General features: G+C 36.9%; 1 protein-coding gene across 1 annotated transcript; it reads left to right on the top strand.

Moving 5' to 3' along the window:
• Positions 1-272: 272 nt before the first annotated feature.
• Positions 273-20,199, top strand: AHCTF1 (AT hook containing transcription factor 1). The gene is made up of 22 exons (XM_010188811.1): positions 273-282; positions 568-663; positions 1,407-1,500; positions 2,917-3,040; positions 3,149-3,205; positions 4,398-4,544; positions 5,278-5,465; positions 5,638-5,782; positions 5,879-6,010; positions 7,168-7,315; positions 7,405-7,555; positions 8,101-8,199; positions 8,721-8,916; positions 10,156-10,353; positions 10,881-11,310; positions 11,854-11,962; positions 12,859-12,953; positions 13,596-13,780; positions 15,846-17,664; positions 18,431-18,564; positions 19,026-19,132; positions 19,732-20,199. The coding sequence occupies exons 1-22, from the start codon at positions 273-275 to the stop codon at positions 19,922-19,924; spliced, it is 4,857 nt and encodes a 1,618-aa protein (XP_010187113.1). The 3' UTR covers positions 19,925-20,199.
• The last annotated feature ends 1,021 nt before the right edge of the window (positions 20,200-21,220 follow it).

Below are 21,220 nucleotides of genomic sequence, written 5' to 3'. Positions count from 1 at the left end.
GAATTTTGATAATAATTCTTGAATACATAATTTGCAGTAGCAAGGGGTGGAATGTATTGGGTTTTCTGTGAGGGGTTTTTGGTTGTGTCTTTGGTAACGGGGGAAGGGCTATGGAGATGGCCCTTTAAGAAGCTACCTGAAAAGCTCCCCCTTTTCCTTTGTCAGACCCACCTCTGACCAGGGCCAAGCCAATCAGCACCCCTGTGAATTCATGTATTTAAGGGTGGTGCAGGGCATGCCTCTCTCTCTCTCTGGCACCGGCCCTGACCAGCATGGCCCCAGGTGCGGGTGGTGCAGACCTGGCCCTGCCCGGCTGGGCTTGGCCAACCCTGACTGTAACTTAAGCTTAAGTTATGCACTGGGCCTAAACCATGACAGGTTTGTTGGTGATTGTGTTGGGTTTTCTTCTTCAAAGAAGAAAGTGATTGATAGAAAGTTAAAAATGCAAAACCAGATTTCTACAGTGTTATTTTTATACCTTCTATTTAATCTGAAGAAAGGAGTTTTGTCAAAATGTAAGGAATTGTGTAACGAAAATAATCTTAAGCCTTTTTTCAGGTTTTACAGACTTGAAGAATAAGCAGATGGTAACGAGCCTCATCTCTTTGTATGCACAAGTCGTTATCTGGTTCTGTCGATCCGGTCTCCTTCCCGAGGGTTTAGGTAAGGATAAACTGTAATGCATTTGTAACAAGGAGACTGTCCTCTGAGTGGTTCCTATCGAACACGTGCTTAGCCATGTTTTGTCAATAACTAGTCATGTTGGTTCAGTGACAACGTATGCTGAAGTTCTGTTGGTGAAATTGAGATTTACTGTTTTTTCAAATACGTAGTGTAGAATAATGCAAGCAGCTCCTTTCCTGAATGTTTCTTAGAAAAAGCAGTAAGCCTCTGACTTCAAGGAGTTGCTTATGTCCACAGCTTGAAATATGTGGGATTTTAAACAAGTTACTATTAAACAGCAAATACTGGAGTGCTTGTTTTTACAGTAAAAGCATTACCTGCATGTTTTGAACTTTATTGCTTGAGGAAAATATATACCTTGGAAACAATTCTTTATATGGATGGATTATACGTTCTATTAATTGTCTTACAAATGCTCATGTGACATGTTTAAAAAATAAATTCCCTTTGACAATTGTGGGATTTTTGTAGCGAATTTCAGCTTGGACTGCATATTTGGAACACTACATCAACTGTAAACTTGAAATGGCACTTGAAACTGGGAGTTGAGTCTTGCGTCGCTTTTAGCAAAGGCGGAAACAGGATTGGCTTCTTTCAAAGTTGGAGGCTTGCCTGTGTTTCTGCATGCTTAGCTTGTATGATCTTCTGTCTTTTTAGGCAAAAATTTTAGTTTAAAAATGTGATATTACTACTTTAACTTGGTTTTACTTTATTGCCTGTAGATGATGACATGCATTTGTCTAGAGCTTTCTACAATTACCCTCTCATTCAGAGCTACTATACTGGTCATCGACAGAAACTTGAGCGTTTATCAAGGTAAGCCTTACAGGAAAACTCTAGAATACTGCCACTGCGAATTCAGAAATAGAAGTGAAAAGCTTTTATATCAAAAGTTGTATTTGCTATGCGTAATGCATTTGCTGGGAATACTCTTTGACTTCAAAGATGCATGTGTTCTTTTGAACACAGAGGTTACTTTCCTGTGTTAAAATGTTTCTGTATACCTCTGCTTAGTACCATTTGTTGGTATTGTCCTATTTTGGTAGCATACTTAATTAATTGGCTAATCTCTGTAATTTGCTACTACTGAAGAAGACCCTGTGATTAGGAATAAAGAGGTGGTATCAATTGTATTGGCCTAAATCTAAATTATGTTTGTGTAATTTAATAAAATAGTTATGTTTAGTTGGCACACCTAGCGCTCTCCTGGCTTTTGGATAAAAGTCACCTCCTGATGTAAACTCTCTTTCCTGGACTAGCTTACTAACATACAGGTGATATGTCTTTGATTAGACGATCATTAGGTTTTCCTTTGGAAATTGTACTGAAAACTAATTAGAGGCCTACAGAAGCTTAGGCAGTGACACTGTGAACAGGGAGCTGCAAGATAAGTTAAGATGGAAGCTGCAGTGTATTAGGTATTGACTTTCAAAGTTGATATTACTTAGCTTACTTCTCAAGTAACTTATATACAGACTCATGTGTTCCTTAGAAGCACACAACCAACCTCTAGTGTGCCTTTTCTGCTTTTGATCATTGGGAAACTAAAGGGTAGCGTCGCAGTCAGCAGAGGCCTGTGGTGGACTTTTGAAGAATGTAGTTTTTAAAAGTTCATCCATCTTTAATTGTAGTGGTATGTGTATAGAAACACAAATGCTACTTAAGATGAAATTAAAATTTACCTGTATGCTGAACTCTCTGAAAGAAACACCCCTTTTTTCAGGAATAAAAGTGACATGCTGAGAACAAAAGCTGAAACTTCCACTATGTTGTCTCACAGCTGTGTAGTGGGACACTCCAATGTGAGGTGTTATATTCGTGTTAAGGAATAGTCCTGATACTTTGATACTGTTACATTTCCTCTGTTAGACACTATGAGCGTGGTGATTTTTGGCACTTAAAAAAACTTTGGTTAGACCTCCTTTGTATCACAAGTATACTACAAAAGAAACTCTGAAAACTAAAAGGTCATTGCAACTTTTCCCTTAATAAGAGAGCTTATAGGATTTCTGTTTGGAACTCCTTTAGTAATTGAATGTGATCTCACAAACATCTTTCATCTGAGTCAGAAGTTTCTTTCATGCACATTTCAAGTCACAATCATGCCTTTGTATGTTTGTTTGACTCACGGGGCCTTTTGTTTGTTTGGACTGGAGCAAATCTGTTAGACTGAGAGGTGGGAATTAGTGTTTTACTCTGTCCAAACCTTTGCTGCCTTTTTGTTTTTTTCAGAGGAAAATGGGATTCTGACTGTTTGATGATTGATGGAATGGTTTCCCAGTTAGGAGACCAAGTTGAGAAGTTGTGGCGGAGAGATGAAGGAGGAACTGGGAAATACCCACCTGCCAGTTTACATGTGAGTCTTGTGTTCACTGAAAACAACAACAGGCCCAAACCCCACCCAAAAGTCAATGATTTGTGAACGACAGGAGTTTTAAAAAAAAAATTTAATTTTTCATTTCAGGCACTGCTGGATCTCTATTTACTAGAAAGCATTGAAGAAATCTACAAACATGCAATTGTATCCTTTCTAGATATTTTTCTTACACCTTCAGTACATAAATGTTCTTAAATGTTTGTCATCTATGCATTCAATAACACTTCTTAATTTATGCTTCAAACACAATGCAAGTGTGAAAATATTTATTTAAATATTTAATTTAGAATTAAGTTGTAGGCAGAAGCATGGCTTTATTTCTTTGTACTGTGGATTTTCTATGGTTTTTTAGTGTTTTGCTGCAGTCTTTTTTGAGATGAGAAAACAGGTTTACTAAGCAATATTAAAGATAAAAAGCCTCTTTCATTTTTCTCAAAATTTAAGTTTTTAATTTTTTTAAAGCACCCATATCTATAGCAAATGGCTTCTTACTAGAATGATGCACTAAAACATGCACTAAAACATGCTGCTTCAGAGCAGAAGGATTTCTAACAGTGGCTTACCAGTACCTGATTATTGCTGAAATCATCTATTTTCCAGCACAGCTAAGAGTGCTTGCCTTTGTTCTGTTAAAAGTGCAGGCACACAGAATAACAAACAGGGAGAAAAGTCATTAGACAAAAAATTTTTAAGCTGCTGAAGTACACAGTACACAGATTTGCTTTTGTTGTTTGTTGCCTAACCCGAGAGGGGAGCCTAGAGAGCATGGGATTTAAAAATGGTTGTACCCCAGAGCTGTCTTACTAGAATATGTCCCTAAAAACGGACGTCAGAAAGACAAAAAGACGCTAGCAGTGAGTAATCCACATACTGTTTTAAATCCAGTTGTAGTCATTCAGAGCTAAGTTGTATTGTAAGGACACCATAATTTACATTGTTTTATACACTCTGTAAATGAGAGGGAAAAAAACTAAACAACAATGGTAGAATTTGTTTGCTTCAATAGTTAAGCATTGGATGTTCAAATGCTTTGAATATCTCCACTGACTAAAAAGAGAGCCTGAGTTTACAACTGAAGTATTGAAATATCTGAAGTTATCCTTTCTGAATGCCTTACAGAAATGGAGGACTATTTCTTTCTGGCTATTTATTTGGAATGCAATTTTGTGGTTAGTACCTGAGTATCTTCGAGTTAGACTAGCTGAAAATGGCAAGACTAATACTATTTTCTGCTTCCCACCACTTTCTTATTCTTATTTCATTGTTTTTCTAAATGCAGTGTGATAATTTTTTTTACTTATAAATTTATTAGCCTTAATTAGATACTTGATATCAGACAATTTACTTGCTGCTAGATATCATGCATTCATTTCCAAATAAAACAGAAACTTCAGTTGACTCCTTCCCAACTGTGTTTGCTATCCCTTGGGGTCTTGTTAAACTTATTCAAGGGTTTTGGCTTCTAGATCACAATGATTATGAGGTAAGTATGTTATCGTTTAGTTATATATTGCAGTACAAAGCTGTCATCTATAAAATGATTTTTAAAAATTGGTGTGTAGCTAATAGCAGGTGCTAAAACATAAGGAAGCTTTTTTGTAATATTTCTACAGCATCTTCAGCAATAAATTATGATTTGAAATTTAACTATTTTGACAGGAAATAGATTAAAACAAAGAAGAATTCAACTTTAATAAAGCTTGATATTTGAATTTTCAAAGCCATCCATTTAGATTGTTTTCAGCAGACTAGTTGAGCACTTTATCAAAAACAGTGGTTGAGGTACTTTAAATATTAAAACTATGATCATAGCAGCAAGATTTAAGTGACTTTTCAACCTAATTCATGCTCTTTCTGATGCTGAAAATTGTTTGCCTGTCAAGATGTTAACATAGTCTGTTCGTCTGGGAGAATAACTTCTTATTTAGTAATGTATTTCCAAAAAGTGGTGTTTGTATATAGAGATTTGATTAACCTAGAAAAGTGTGAATTACACCTTTTAAAACACTCACTTTGTTCTACATGGCTAACTGATTGTTTTTATGCAAATACTTAAGAATTCTTATTTACATGTCCTGAATCAAGTGTTTCATTAGTTAGTCATCTACATTTATTTAACACACACACATTCACCGTTACTTAAGGAACTTTTTAATGTTTTTGCTGCCTTATGTGCATGTATATGTCTTAATCAACCTGATCTCTGACTTCTGCAGAATTCACTGGCCCTGCTTTTTCATCCAGCTACAATCAAAACTGTGCCATGGCAACATACGAGAATTCTTCAGTCCCTCATGTGCCAAGGAGAGCATAGGCGAGCCCTCAGATACATACAGATGATGAAGCCAGCCGTGTCAAGCAGTAGTGAAGTGCAGCTTTTCCTCACTGTGTTGTTGTCCAACAGGTAAAGAACTCTATCCCACCATTGTGGCATTCAAATTGTGAAAAGTGAAGAACAAATAATACAAATTATGATCCCCTAAACTTCCTTTAAACTTGGAATACAATAATTTTGAGGCATCTTTTTGGTTATACTACTAATATTCCTTTACATCTCCACAAAAAACTAATTGCAGGTGCATGGTGGAGGCTTGGAGTCTGTTGCAGCAACACACCACTAAGTTAAGTATGGAAGAGCTGTTAAAACATATGTATGAGATCTGTCAGGAGATGGGACTGATGGAAGACTTACTGAAGTTACCTTTCACAGAGATTGAACAAGTAAGTGTGGACAAGAAAAAAAAAATCTTAATTGTCTCTTTGAAAAGAGAAGAGGCAGAATCGTAATAGATTTTTGGAATATGTTATATCTCACAGGAGTGTTTGGAGAAGTTTTTGCAGACGAATGCTGGTGCTCAGAATCATGAATTTCTTTTAGTCCACCATCTTCAGCGTGCCAACTATATCCCAGCACTGCAGTTGAATCAATCAATGAAGGTTAATCTTACGGTAAGCGTAAAAGTTCTGTCAAGGGTGCAAGTTTCTGTTAGGTGTTACTCACCAGTTTTGATAGTACTCAATAAGAATCCTGCTTTGTTTTTTATACCGTTCTTTGAAATACTGAGAATAAGTTTCTACACATTAAGTTACAGATGAACTTAGAAGTTGGACAAAATAATTCACTACGCCAAAGCTACTCTGTGAAGTTATAGGCTAAATGTTACAGACTATTGTTGACTACTTAAAATAGGTTGCTGCATCTAAGGAATAAATACACATCTTTTCTATCAGCCAGTCTTACAGTTTAGTTAATCACACGTGTGTAATGTATGGTTTAGTCTACTGAAAGCTGTCTGTGCCTCTTGTTTCTGTGGAATGAAGAGTGCGTTTTATGTCGTCTTTTCTGTCTTGCACACAACTTTATTTTTCTAGCTTCCAGGTGCCAACCCACAGGTAAAATTTGCGTGGTGGTTTGTTTATTTTCAATTTCTCAAATTATAGTGTGAATTGTGCAATTCCACAACTTTCTTTTTACCATTTTTATGACAGAAATTCTTATCTTAACTTCTGCATCTCAGAATAGCCAGATAAAATTTTGTGTTATGTGAACTTCTGTTATGGATCTGTGATGCACTTGCTCTTTTCCGGAACTATGGTTTTCCAGTGAATCAAACTTACAAGGTGGTTTTGGAAGATTTAGGTCCTGCATGTGAAAACTTTCATCCAGGCAGAAGGTGTGCGTAGGTAGCTTTTTCTTACTCGTTCTAATTTTTACATCATTTTGTCCAACGTAGTTTGCAGTTGTCGTGTATATCCAGTCATCTCGGACATTGGTGTTTCAGGAAAAACAAGAGAAAGCCTGCTGTTTTGTAAGCCTTTTGAAAAGTGGAGGTGATGACAAGTGTATCAGAATAAGGTTCTGCAGAGTGCCAGAATTATTTTAAGTTGTAGGTTCTGTTACTATTCTAGTCTTCCTTCCACTTTGCTAAAAATACCCAGTGAAATTTGTGTGCGCTGATGGGTAGAACTTCCTGCTGTACTGAGCAGTGGATGTTTTTACTCCATCTGTAGAGGAAATGTATTCACTGATTGAAGCACAGAGAGTTCTGTGCAGTGAACTTCTTGTAATTTGTTAAATTTTTTTCTTTATGCTTTTCATTCATCAGAATGATCGTGATCCTCGCTTGAGAGAGAGAGCAGTTGCCAGAAATTCTATGTTAGACCAATATGGCAAGATTCTTCCTAGAGTTCAGAGGAAGCTGGCAGTAGAGAGAGCCAAGCCGTACCATTTGCCTTCATCTGTCTTCAGAGAGGGTAATTTTTAGGGGGAGGAAACATAATGGACAACGAACCATCACTTTGGTTACACAAGGCTAATATTTTTTCTGCTTTTGCTTTTACAGTCACAAGACCAAAGCCATTGTCAACCATAACAAAACAAGCTAATGCAGGAAATGTGCATACGAGAGGAACTTTCATCAGTAACGTATTATCCAAAATTGGAGAAGTATGGGTAGGAAATGAGCAGAAAAGTAGTTTCTTACAATATAATAGGTAAGCAGCCTTGTAACAAAGTTTAGTCTGAAACTGTATGTTTGGAGAGGGAGAGAGAGAGAGAGAGAGAGAGACCCATTTGAATTATGTTACTGTTTTGGAGGGAAGGCACACCTGAATAAAGCTTTGTTAGGCATTTTTGCATGTACAAGATAATAACATTTAAGAATCAATAAATCACAAGTGATATTTAGAGAGAGAGTTTTTCTGCTCTGATACTTATTTATGGAAATATATTTATTTACATTATGGTAAATATATTTCCATAGTTTAAGACAGCTGAAACTAAAACCATGATTTACCATCAAGTTATTGGTGTACGGATTTTGATAGACTGGATCGTGTGATCAAATAATAATCCTTTACCACTTCCCGCTCAGTTTCTGATTTTTTACTTTAAAGTAGGCAGAATTATAAAGAGTGGAAAAGAGGCTAGTAGTTGTCAGATAATTTTCCTACAGGTGGTATGGTCTAATTAACTTGAATTCTGGTATATTTGGACTTCTGAGGAATGAAAGTCCATTACATTTTCCTCTTAATTCTAGTCCAAGAGTTATAGAACCACCAGTCATGACACGTCCTTTCCCTGATGCGGAGTTGCGTGATGCATTTGTTGGGACACCGGTTTCAAGAAAATGTTCCAGGTATAGTAGATCAACAGAAATTATTATTTCAGAAAGATGTATACATCTGTACAGGAGGAGCCACATATATGTACGTATGTGTGTGTATATATGTGTGTGTCTGTGTAAACTTTGTGTTTGCAAAGTGTTCTGTTTGAACTTAGTTCTTTATGTGGTAAAGAAAAGGTCAGCTTAGGAACACAACTAAGTGGAGAACTTGAAGGGGTCCCAGCACTGAAATGTAGAAGAGGTTTCTCCTGACATGAGAATTGCATTACTTGTACAACTTAAAATGGGATTACTCTTGCCTCAGAGGCAGTGAATTAGGGAATTCAGTATGAAATGTGAAGAAATAATTTAAAAGAAGAAAATGCTTGTAACTTGTTTGTGGGCCTGATACATCACCCCAGCAGTGAGGGTTAACCTATATTTATTGTTTGTCGAATGCCTTTGTTATGTATCATCTCAGTTTCTTGAATGCAGTGTGATTTTTTTGTCACTTATTTATTTATACTCGTATTTTAAATTGTGTATTTTAACAGATTGCTGGATTTGGTGGTTTGTCCTGTTCCTTCAAGTTCTGCAGCACAGGGTGGTAGCTGGCAGTCACCATGCAGGCCTTCTACTTCATTCATGGCATCCAGCCCACTGAAATCAAATTGGCATGGTCCCATCTCACAAAATAGTTTTTCAGGAGCATCAGAGCTGAATTTACTAGAGACTCCTCTTGTGGTTAAGGTTTGTATTTTTAAAAAACTGGTAACAACCAACCAAACCAAAAGCCTGTAAATGTTGTTTAAAATGAAACCACCAAAGTATTTAGCACACACACTGTTGGATTCAAGCTGTGGAATACTTTCAGTATGTGTGTGTATACCATCCTTTTAGAAGCAGTACACCAACCAGGTTTGAAGAGGAAAAGTTTAGTTCTAAATTAGTTGCAGTATGCATGTCCCATAGCTTAATGAAATAAACTTGTGTTTATTGCATGGTACAAAGCAAGTAAAAATTGGCCTTTTCAATATGCTTAGATACTTAAAGATGCAATTTGTAGCTTATATTTGTATTCTTATATTTGCGGCTCATTATTGAAGTGCTTAATAGCTCTATATAATTTGACTTGCGTACCTACAAGCAAGAACATATATGCTTCAGTTTCTTAATCTAGTTTAAGTGAATAACAACTAAATGATGTTAGTTAAGTGCTGTCAGTCTCTCTTAAATTCAGTCGTGGCTTTTTGCAGTTATTTTAGTTATTGATTGTTTGTGTTAAGCTGTATTTCCATTCACTGCCATCAAACTTGCCATGCAAGGAAGTAACACTTGACCTAACTTCTTGCTGCTGTTCTTTTTGCCTTTGCCTACCTGAACAAAATAGTTACGATCTCTCTGAATTACAACCTTTTTCTTCATATTAAATATTATCCTTATCACTAAGCTAGTTTCATCCTCCTCCTTTTTAAATGTTTCAATACTGTAAAATTTTTTTTGAGGTGAGGTGAGAAGACCTGAGTGCTTCTAGGTGATGTGTAGTTATTTTTACAGCAGTGTGGCTTGATTCATTAGTGAAAAAATAAGATATGCTGTTGCTTTGCTGGTGCCATTTTGTTTTCAGTAGCTGTATCCGAGGTAACATTTGAAATTGTATGCCTTTTAGAAGAACAGGGTAGAAATTGCAAAATTTACTGGGATGGGAGATAACATTGCGGACAACAAGATGCCATATCTTTGTTTCTTGAGGAGATTAATTAAAAACAAAAATTTGGCATTGAAAAAAGCCAAAAGGAACATAAATAGCATGTTTTTTTGTCATTAAGGTTTTGGTACCTTTGGTAAAAGAGCAGCACAGAGGCTAAACTATATTCTCTCTGCTGGTACAAACTCAGTTTGTAATTTAAAGTAATACTTTTGACAAGTGAAATCTTCTGTTTTGAAGATTTAACTGGTTTAAAATTAAATATTTTTTTCTTTTCATAGAGAGCTAAAGGTTTGGCCACATCTGCTTCTGAATTTCCTGGGTTTACTCTTCAGTCTATTCTCAGATCCAGCCTTCGCACCACCCCTCTAGCAACTCCCTCTGCATCTCCAGGACGATCAGTTACTCCTCCTCTACGAGCAAAGGAACCTAGAATATCTTTCAGGGAGGAGAACTCCAATGCAAAATGGACTGTTGGGGTAAGCTAGGCTGTAGTTATTGAGTTTTTTCAGTTAAAGGTTTTATAGACTGATCTGTGTCTCCTGTATTAATTTCTTAGTAATAATGCAATGTGGCCAGAATTATTTACTTGTGCTGTGCTACAGGCATAGCAAACACTAAAGTATTTTAGTAGTACCTACAAGTTGAAAAGGCAACCATAAGAAAAAAGAGATCTTGAGTTATGATTTTGGGTGTGCAAAGCTTCCTCTTCTTGAAAACAATAGTGAACCCAGTGAACACCCTTGAGATGATAGTATAAACAAGTACTTAAAAGACCCACTTCATTGTAATTCTCAAAGGTTGTGGAAACTCAATGAGCAATCAAAAGTGTGATTAATTTTTACACTCGGCTTTAAAAGTGAAAATAATGCTAGAATGAGAATTAATTTGGTAACGCCTTGCATAAGTTAATATTTGTAACTTACAAATATCAGTATATGGTTTTATATATGACAAAAGGCATATGCATGTTACTGATTTTGTTTGTTTGTTTTTTTCCTTCAAGGTAGCAGCAGATGATAAAGCCTTACCTGGACCTTCATCTGAGCATTGTCATGAAATGGTGGAGGATGCTTGGTCTGAAAGTAGAGATAAACCAACTCTGTTTACTCTCAACAACCCTGAGGATGCTAATGCTGAAATGGAAGAGTCTAGAGAAAGCATACCTGGAGATAGTTTGGAGAAAATGGATGTCAGCAAAGAAAACAGTAACTTCTCTGTCAGGTCAGACCAAACTACTTTAGAGTATCAGGATGCAAAATCACCTGGCGATTTTGAAGATGATGTCATCTTTATAGCTGCTAAACCAGCTAATTCTTCCACTGAAGAAATTGTTGATTTTCAAGAATCTGAGAAGGAAGAGGACAGTGAAATGGTTGAAGATAAACCTTTCCGGATAGAACAAGCAGATTCATCAGAATTAGGAAAAGAAATTGGTGTGTTTCATCTTGTGATAACCTAAGTTTCTGAATTTTTCAAATGTCTTCAAAAGGTTAAATAACTGCTTAGTACAGCAGTTAACAATCAGGGTTCTTAAGTGTCCTGGAAAGTTCCTAGTTCTAGGCTTTTAAAATTGACATGCTCTGTTTTGAGCCTTTCTTTAGGAACTGTGGACACTAGGAATATATACACACAAGAAATGCCAGCCAAAAGTGGTAATTGCAACTGAGAGGCAGCAGTGATTTGAAAGAGTTTGGGGCCTTTTAATGTATTACGTCAGTAATGCAACAAGTTCAGTTTGTAAACAGATTATCAACAGTAATTGTTTTTTTTTCCTTGGTGAAAATTAGGCATCAGACATCTGGTTTTACTGCAAAGAAGAATTCAGACCTGTGCATTTGCAGTCTTGGTAGCACTATTTTGTTAGGTCACTATCCTAGATGAAATGCATGAAGGCTCACTTTAAAATTATATGAGCATTTTTAAAGAAATGATGTTAAGGTACAACAGAGGAGTCATCCATCTGTCTGTTTTTGTAGGATTTGTGGAAGAATCAAATGCTGAACGTCTTACCCTTCCTGAGGATGATAAATTGGTGTTTAATTTACCAGCAGCTGAGGCTGCTACTTTTGGGACTGCAAGTGAAGGGTAAGTTAATAAAATAGATACGTTTTTGGGTTCACACAACATGTGACTGCTTGCTTTCCTGTGTTTGAAAACTATGATTTTTGACCAGGTATTGGTTCTTTCCTGTGTTAAATGTAACGGCTTTTTTTACTCCTGTCTGTCTGCGAAGAGAACTATTTTGGCATGAATGTAAGCCCAAGTGACTAGCTGTCAGTTTGAGCCTTTTCTTTCCTCAAATAATTTTGGACTCCAGAGTATGGTCATAAAGGCTTCATTCAGCAGCCCATATACACCTTTTGACAGCTTGAGGATACTGTGAACATAAGCCCTGCTTTTGTCTGAAAATTGTGTAACTAAAAATTACACCTGAGATTCCTGTAACATTGGTGAATTTATTCCGGGGTTTGAATACTTTCAGGCAGTATTTTATACACTTAATTTCTATTTTCTGTGTGCGCTCAATTAGCATCTATTTGTTTATAGAAGGGGAAGCAGTTTTCTCACCAGATACTCTAAAAGCTGCAACTGCTTAGTGATAAAGACAGAATGTTATTAGTGAAATTGGCCTTAATCTCAAGTGGTAACATGCGCTGGTACGAATACTTATTTGGTTTGTTTTAAACCTCCAGTATAACAGTTGCACTCTTTCTGTAGAAGACAAACTATATTAATCTTTTAATACAACTCTGTTGTTATGTTGTTATCTAGAGTTAGATAGCTGGGAAGAATTTAAAGTACTTGATTTGTTGTATAAAATGAGCCATGAATTAGATGTAGATATATTGGTAAAGAAATTTTTAATTCTATTTTTTTCTGTTTTGAAACTTGAGGATCTTATGGTGAGAAAGTGAACTGTAAAGCGCTTCAAGATTTTTTTTGAAGCTTTATGATGAATTTATTTCTTTCTGTTCATGAAGTGAAGCAAACCACCAGGAGTCCAAAATGTCCACTTCATCAGAAGAAAAAGCCATACCAGTTGCAGCAAATGAATCCCCGGAGGCAGACAATGAATGTATGTACAGTATGTTGGAGATGTTATGTGAGTTAATGTAGCTGAGCTGCTGAAGTAAAATATGCAGTTTGCCAGACCGCTACAGCTGTCTTGGGTTGAAGTAGTAGTAGGATGTTCCTGCTAACTTTCATTGAACTGTAGAGAGAATACCCTCCTCAAAGAAAGTCCTTGTAGCAGATACGTTGTCAGTGTTCCTGGTCTTGATAAATATATTGAGAAAACTGGTAGAATTGAAAATACTAGAAGGAGAGACAAGTATTTATTTTAGTAGTGCTTGTACACCACTTCTAATTTGTGTGCTGTGGGGTCTGCTGCTTGAGTTACTATTTTAAAAGACGGTGCACTGTTAGTATTCAGGCTCTGAAGACTAACTAGCTATCAGTATGCCTCTCCAGCCAGCCTTTCCTCTGTTGTTTCTTTTCTCTATGGAATTGCCAGCTGATTTCCCCCTTCTGCTTTTTTAATTGTGGGGCTACCTCATTTACCAGATAGATCTGGCTTCTAGTTTTTTGGAGAAAGTCTAATATTTGTGGCAGGATCAAGAATTGTATTGTTGGCTTCTGCTCCATCTGTTAAGTCCTTTTCCTTAAACCTGTTTCATTTATATAGCAGTTAAGTTCAAATTATATAAATCTCTTCCAGCTGTGATAAGTATCCTTGACAGCGAGGATGTGGTTAGTACACATTCAGAAAATCGCCTTGAGGAGAAGTGTGTGGATTTGCCTGAAGAATGTAAGCTAGAAGCAGCTGAAGTTGAAGAAAATGTTCCTTTTCTGCAGAAAGAAACAGCTGTTTCTAACAATCTTCCTAAGACTGAGGAAATTAATGTAAGTAACCTATTTTCCCATTTTCTACAAAATTGAAAACACTTTGCAAATTGAGGACAGTTCTGTCTTACTGGCAATTAGAAGGCACACAAAAACTTCTCAGATTTCTTTAGCTGGTTAACACAAGTTAAAACCTCAGTGTAAGGGCAGGTAGGTTTTTTCCTCCGTGCATTTTCTGTACCTATAACACAGAATAGAACCTGTCAAGACTTGGACCTTTGAGAGCTGTAGTAGTGCAAAACAAATGCCTAAACTATATTTTAAAATAACCATGCATTCAGTTGGTTTACTAGAACTTAAATGTTTCTTATTTGATTTTAAAAAATCGTTTTAATGTTAAAAACAATAAGGGAAGCTGGTGAGTGCAGCCTTTCAATACTGGGGGCCATTTACCAAAGGACAAAATGATGCAGGAACCAAACCTCATTTTCAGAATGGTTTAGGTGCGGGGATCTTTTACTGTTTGTTCCTTATTACCATAAACAGAATTCCCAATGAGTTCATTTCAGTGTCAAGATATTTCCAGCTGCCTAAAACCACATTGTTTTTTTAACATCTACACTTTTTAAAATACGAATTTCAAAAGGTGGTTCACGTGGACTGAAAATTAGAACTACAGATTCTCCAGTTGTCCCAGGTTTTTCCCCATTGTTCTTTTATCTGCTGGGGCTGATGAGTCATGTGGATTCATCGTGGATGTTGTCTAAGTGCCGTGGAATATACTGTCCATTTTCCCTAGGAATATACTCTCAGGAATTAGTAGTAGCTAGAATGAAATACAAATTGAAAGGTAGGCGTACCACAACTAGATTGGCCTTAAGTAACAGAAAATGCTTTTCAGTGTCCCAGATTTCAGATGAACTTAAAGAGGCAGTGAGTTATTTAGCTGGTCTTGCTTTGAGGTTAGGACAGCACTGTAGCGAAGATTATTATAGACTTGGGAATACATAAATCACTTACGGGAGTAAACGGAGAATTTGTGATGGGAAGAAGTGAGCAGGTGCATGAGATGCTCACAACGCTTCTGTAGTCGTTCATGTAGCAGTACAGTGAAGGTTTTCCTGCTTCTGTTATAACTGCTTCTTACTGATTTGTATGTAAATAGCTGGTTTTGGCTTGGCTACCTTCACTGAATTGAGGACAAACTACTTACTGCTTTCTTGTTTGTAGATTTGTAAGTGTAAAAGGAAAGTTTATGCAGAGTAGTATGTCTTGAGTTTAGTTTTGAAGCATGGCATGTTGCTGTAGTGTGATGCTTTAGCAGCTTATGACAAGGCAGGAGGCAAGGAAATAAGCAGACTCTATAGAGACTCCTGTTGAGTGGCTTCTTCCTTCTGCCATCATTGACTAGCACTGTAACTCAGAGGGTTGGTCAAAGGTCTTTACACATGAATTGAGTTATCTTGACCATTTGAATCACTTGAAATGCGTAACAGATACTTCTTTCATTCTCAACGTGAAAGTTTGAGTATCTCATGTGGATGTAGAAGGGAAGAATAATTGCTTAGTACAGGGAATTACAAAACAAAAGAGATGGAGTTATTTAGAGTGTATATGTTGTCTCATGCAATCCAAGGGATTCCTTAAACTGCAGGGTTGAGTTGTCGGATGTCATACCTGGCCAGTTTGACCAAGTGTTGTGGTCACAACTCTCATGACTGAAACTTTAAACCTTGGGAACATAATTGTCTTTTACCCTGTTAGATGCAGAGTCAGTCACTCCATGTGGATTTTAATACAGAAAGCACTGCAATGTGACGATTACTGCCAGTTGTGTGTACAGCTTGTATTGTAAAACTGCTCTTTGTTCATGGGTAGTGGCAAATCGTTAGTCAGGAACAGAAAGAACAGAACTGGAGCATGGGTTTGCATACACTGAATACTCTGTTCTTAAATGCATAAACTTTTATCTGCAGTAGGGAGTACATTGTGTACACTTTACTTTCAGTGGTGATCTGAAAGGAAAAGCATCATTTCACTGTCCTCAGTTTCCTCTAGCTTGGTTTGAAGCTAGCCTGTTTGGTAATTAATAATGCATTAACAGAGATTATATTTTTTTAACTAGGTTCTTGAAGATAGTGCGGTTAAAGCACCAACCTTGGAAGAAGCACCTGAAGCATCACCATATAGTGAACTACATCCATCAGGCAATCTTCAGTACAGCTATGATACTATAGAGCAACAGTTTGCATGTGATTTGCCTGATCATAACGATGATGAATGTGATGCAGCTGAGGGAGATGGAGAGCTTTTTCTGTCTCAGAGTAATTTTACTTTAGTCTTGGAAGGAGAAGAAGGTGAAGTGGAGATGGGAGACCCTGCATTAGTAGATGTTTCTAAACCAGCTGGCACAACAACAGAGGAAGAACCTGGGAACAATTTAGGAAATGCCGAAAACCAGGAACATGTTACAAACTCAGTGTCCACTGTAACTAGTGATCAGGAATCTCAAAATATTGCAGAGTCACTCCCATATGTGCCTGAACCCATTAAGGTAGCTATTGCTGAGAACTTACTGGATGTAATCAAGGACACAAGAAGTAAAGAATTTACATCTGAAGTTGTAGAACAATCTATTCATGAAACCATAGGTAAAAAAGTAACTAGATTCCAGAAGGCAAAAACTCCCTTAGCAGCTGTGCAAGAAGGAGTGGAAGATGAAACCAGCAGACATCAAGTAGAGTACGTTATCACTCCCAGGACACGCACAACGAGACAGCTGAGCAGAAGTCTAGATATTCCATTAGCAGGTGCTCAGCAGCTACTGAAGACAGACAAACCAGTGCTGATTGGACTGTCTCCTAGGAGAAGTACCAGGCGAAGAAAAGAAGCATCTGAGGCTTCTAGTCTTCAAACAGAAGAAAATGCTCAAGATGAGCAAACACCTGCATTGCCTGTTACTCCTAGGAGAGGTAGGAAGCCTAAACAGAGTAATTTAGAAAAAGTAGAAAGCAGCCATTCTGATGGACAAACATTGTCTCAGTCTGTAGCCGTTACTCCAAGAAGAGGATTAAAGAGAGCAAAGGAAGCTGCATCTGAACACTTGGAAGAGGCTAGTGAGGAAACATCTCTTGCCGAAAGTAGCATTATTGCCTTTTCTATTTCCAGAAGGGCCGGAGGAGGAAAAAGTTCAGAAGGAGATCAAGAAACGAGCCAGATTGACACTGATCATAAAGTAAAATTGGCAGTCAGTCCCAGCAGAAGTGCAAGAAAACTGAAGAGCATTAATTTACAATTCACTGAAAATATTGTCAAAGGTGAAGAGGTGAAGCCTAGTGATGAACTTCTTTCACCTATACCAACTAAGAGAGGCAGAAGAAGGAAGATGAGTTCGTCAGAAGCTTCAGAAAATTCTGACCTTGATCTGTCCAAATCGTCACTTCCTCAAACAGGTTTTAAACTTCCTGTCACTCCTCGAAGAAGTGCTAGGAAGGGGGCACAAAATGTCTTGGCAGGCACAGAATCTCTCTCTACTCAGGAAGACATAAATTCAGGTGGAAAAGTGGAAGCCCTTGATACTCCTAAGAAAAGAACAAGAGTTCCACGTGCTAAACCAGAAAAAACTGATCCTCATGAGCAAACACCTGTACAGCCAAAGGAGGAATCAACCACACCCAGCACTACAGTAAGGACAGGACGCAGGGGCAGGAGGAGACGACTGGAGAGCACACAGGAGGAGGCCTTTCCCCAAGGACCTGGTGGCAGCCCTTTGCTGCTTGAGGGCCTAAACCCATCAGGACATGGTGACACATTAAGAACTCCAACAGATCGTCTTATGGGAACCAGATCCCGCAGAACTGCTGCGCATCAGAAACTGCCTGCTGAGAAAAAAGAGTCCTTCCTTTTCTCTCCTCCCCTCACAAAGCTGACAGAGAAATTCAAAGGTAGGTGCGCTATGTTTGTATGCAAAATAGGGCATACTGCTATTTTGTAAGCTGCAGAAAATAGACTGTGAGGATGGCTTTAGGTAGTGTAAAGAATGTAACCATGCAAAATAAAATCTGGAAAGAGGCAGTGAATCTTTATTCTGAACTCTACATGACTGACTAGTTCTGGTGGAAAGAGATGAGGAGACTGATCTGAGTAGAGTCAAATGAAATTAAGGCTGAATTTTTGTCATGAGCTTAATGTCTTACCTTCCAGTTTTCAAAACTGATGTCTTTTAATATGTAATTGCCATCCTTTCCCCCAGCAGTGAAATAAAGGAGACATGCCTTCAAATGCTGTCTAGTTTTTAAGTTAAAATGAGCTGCATCGTGCAACAGACTGTACAGCTGTTTAATTTTGTGACTTCCATGGGCATAAATTTCTTGAAGTTATTGCTCATGGGGTTCTTCTTATTGGAGTACATGATAAATTATTTTATTTTTAGATGTGTAAGGACTGTTGATGCCTCTTGAGCACATCTGTGATTGTGTAATAGCAGGTAAAATTGCTACACTGGCTTATTTTTGTTCACAATTTACTGTAAAAGAATGGATCCCAGGAGGCAGTTACTAGCGGAAAAATACCTCCACATTGAGTGTTTATAAACCTGGTTGGGTCTTTTATTTCAGGATGCTCTTGTGCTCTTGATTATCACCTGTAATTTAACATAACTGTCCTTTATGTGTAATGTACGTGCATGTTAACAATACATTTTCATTTCAGCTGGAAAAGAAGACCATCCAGTGCAACTTAAGGATTTAGACCCAGACTTGTCTTCTCAGTTTGTCTTTTCACCCCCTCTTTTGAGGTCAAGGAGAAAAAATGTATCTAGCATTTCCCGAATTGTGAAAGAACCAGTAAGTAAAAACTTTGAGTTGTCTTATGTTCTTGATTTTTGCTCTGTACTGTTTTTTCAAATCATACTTCGCAAATCATACCTCACTTTTTCCATGAAAGTAACAGAAAGCTTTAAATTAGTCAGCTAAACAATGTATTTTTTTTCCTTCATGAAAACTACCTACAAAAATCAATTTTTAATCGATCTAAGTCAAGAATCAATAAGTATTTTTTTTTGCCTTTAGCAAAAGGCACAGTGGCTTTCTTTAGATGTACTTGGTGTGTTATCTTTTAACTGCAGAATATGAACTTTTAGGATGGTACAATAATTTAAGATGGAAGGTTTATTTGTGCAGAGAGGAAACTGTAATGCTTTTTGGAAATAACTTTGCCATGACTTCTTTGTGAAAGAAACATCATTGGTATTCTGTAGAATTGTAAGAACTTGTGCATGAGTAATGTTTTTGTTGCCTTAACATAGGAGCTTCCAACTAAAGAGGAAGAGGATGCCAAATCCACAGAGTCTATGGGAAAGGAAAAATTGAAGAGAGGTAGAACTGCAAAATCAAAAACAAAGAAAGCAAGCAAGTATGAAATTCTTTTTGAACACTTATTGGCATTCCTTTATTGTGGCAGTGATTCAGCCCTTGGTCACCAAACTTCCTCACTTGGCTATGCAGTTCTGCTCTGGCTTTACGAGACGCCCCACTTAAGGGTTTCGTTTTCTAAGGGAAACAGAGGAGGGAGGGGATAGAAAAGATCAAGTGGATACTACTCTTTGCAATGATTGCATGCTCTTATGTTACCTTATTCCACCTTACGAAACCACACGCTTATGGTCTTCAGCTCTGTAAGGCAGGAGAGGGGGATCAGACACTGAGTAAAGAGGACTTGTTTCCAAACATGTTTTTTGGTTCTTTCTAGAAAACTGTCTAGGACATTTGCTTCTAAAAATCTGGGGTGGGGAGCTCTAAAAGCTCAGAGGAATGAGAATACTTGGGACAGTCTGGTAAGGAATTAAAGCAAAAGGAAGCTTATTTTTGTACCTTTTCTGCCTTGATCCTATCTACAAAGAAGCCCATAAAAAATTCTTTGGCATTGATTTTGTAATTCGATGTGGGTTTTTTTTCTTCTGCTAAATACTGTTAGTAATAAAAAGTCAGTTTGATACTTCTCTCTGTGTTCAGAACTGCAAGAAAAGAAGGTTCTTGGTCACCTCCACCAGTGGAAATAAAATTCATCTCTCCTTTTGGAAGTCCATTGGATGGAGCAAAGAGCAAACAGAAAGAAACCGCAGATGTGGCAGAGAAGACTCTACGAAAGAACAAAAAGAGACTGTCTAATTTTCCAAAGCCAGTTGTGCGCCGGAAGATGCTGTAACTGTTCTTTTTTAAGCTTATAATGTACACCACTGTTTGTAAAGTCATCAAAATTGTATGGATTAGTAAAAAAAATCGTCTAATTTGGAAGAGATAATTTATATAAATTATTGTAAAATTTCATAAACAAATTGTCTTCAATAAGTAACTCCATATGGAGTGCGATTTCCTCAGTCAATGCAGTTTTCTATTTTATATTAAGACTTCATACATTTATATAATATGTAAATACAGCTTATTTTAGGAATGTTAAATAAACGTGTGTACTTCACAAAATGCTTACTGTCTGATAGCTTTTTGAGAGAATAGTGGGTTGAATGGCCTGTATCGCTCAGAAATTTTAATGTTGGTTTGCAAGAGTTACTGACCCTCAAAAGTGAGGTCAAAAGCTTTTTAAGCTTTTAAAGTTTGCTTAGAATTCTTGTAATAAGTAAACATTTAAAACATAGTACTTTAAATTTTATGAATTTTGTTTGACCTTCTGGCACAAAAAATTGGGCTCTCAACACAAACTGTTAATTTTACAGTACAACTTAACCGTGAATGTATTGAAGTCAGAATGTAAACAATTGTGTTTTAAGCTGTGCAATATTTTTTTGTATTTGTCTTAAACTTTGGGAAAGCTGCTCCTTAGTTCATAAAACTAGATCACACCTCAGATACTTCACTACTTTTTCCAATTTGTTGTCAGCAAAAAATAAACTCTATAGGAGATGTGAAGATTACAATAGCATATCAAATTCAAAGGGATATTACCCACGTAATTTGAAATTTGAGCCAAAACTATTTTCATGAAGTTAGTAGGGATGCTACTATAATAGAAATAATTATTGTCTGTAAATATGTTTGGTGGTATTTGAAGCCTGCATATCACAGCACTGAAAACCTGATGGTAAAGCTAACATAATAGCCTGAAAAAGGTACAAAAATGTACAGAAATCTTAGTTACAAACCATATTTTTGAATACTTAGTTCATTAATAATCTTGGATTATGGAGTAAATGTCCCTATAAAGCTTCAGTTTGTAAAAATAAATTCAAAAAACTATTCTTTTAAAAGTAGATACGGAAGTACTATTTTGATGTGCAGTCTTTTAGACAATGGTTTATTTTTATGTATGTTAATTTATATATGGATGCAACTTTGAAGACTACAGAATGGTGGAACCTGACATTAAACTTTACAATTAGTAAAAACTACTGCAGTTACTCTAAGAAATAATTTATTGGTTAACTAATACCTTGTACCTAATGGATGAATGTATTAATAATAGACTAATCTTGTAAAAGTAGTTTCT

The sequence above is a fragment of the Mesitornis unicolor genome, unplaced genomic scaffold (genome assembly GCF_000695765.1).
Source record: "Mesitornis unicolor isolate BGI_N332 unplaced genomic scaffold, ASM69576v1 scaffold24787, whole genome shotgun sequence".
Taxonomy (NCBI): domain Eukaryota; kingdom Metazoa; phylum Chordata; class Aves; order Mesitornithiformes; family Mesitornithidae; genus Mesitornis; species Mesitornis unicolor.
Note: the sequence above shows the minus strand (reverse complement) of the source record. Positions and strands in the feature narration are given on the sequence as shown.

What these genes read in the sequence shown, in the direction of transcription:
- AHCTF1 (XM_010188811.1), top strand. An exon ending in CTTTCACAGAGATTGAACAA is followed by an intron (nt 5,783 to 5,878) that starts GTAAGTGTGGAC and finishes TATATCTCACAG; the next exon opens with GAGTGTTTGGAGAAGTTTTT. An exon ending in AGTTTCTTACAATATAATAG is followed by an intron (nt 7,556 to 8,100) that starts GTAAGCAGCCTT and finishes TCTTAATTCTAG; the next exon opens with TCCAAGAGTTATAGAACCAC.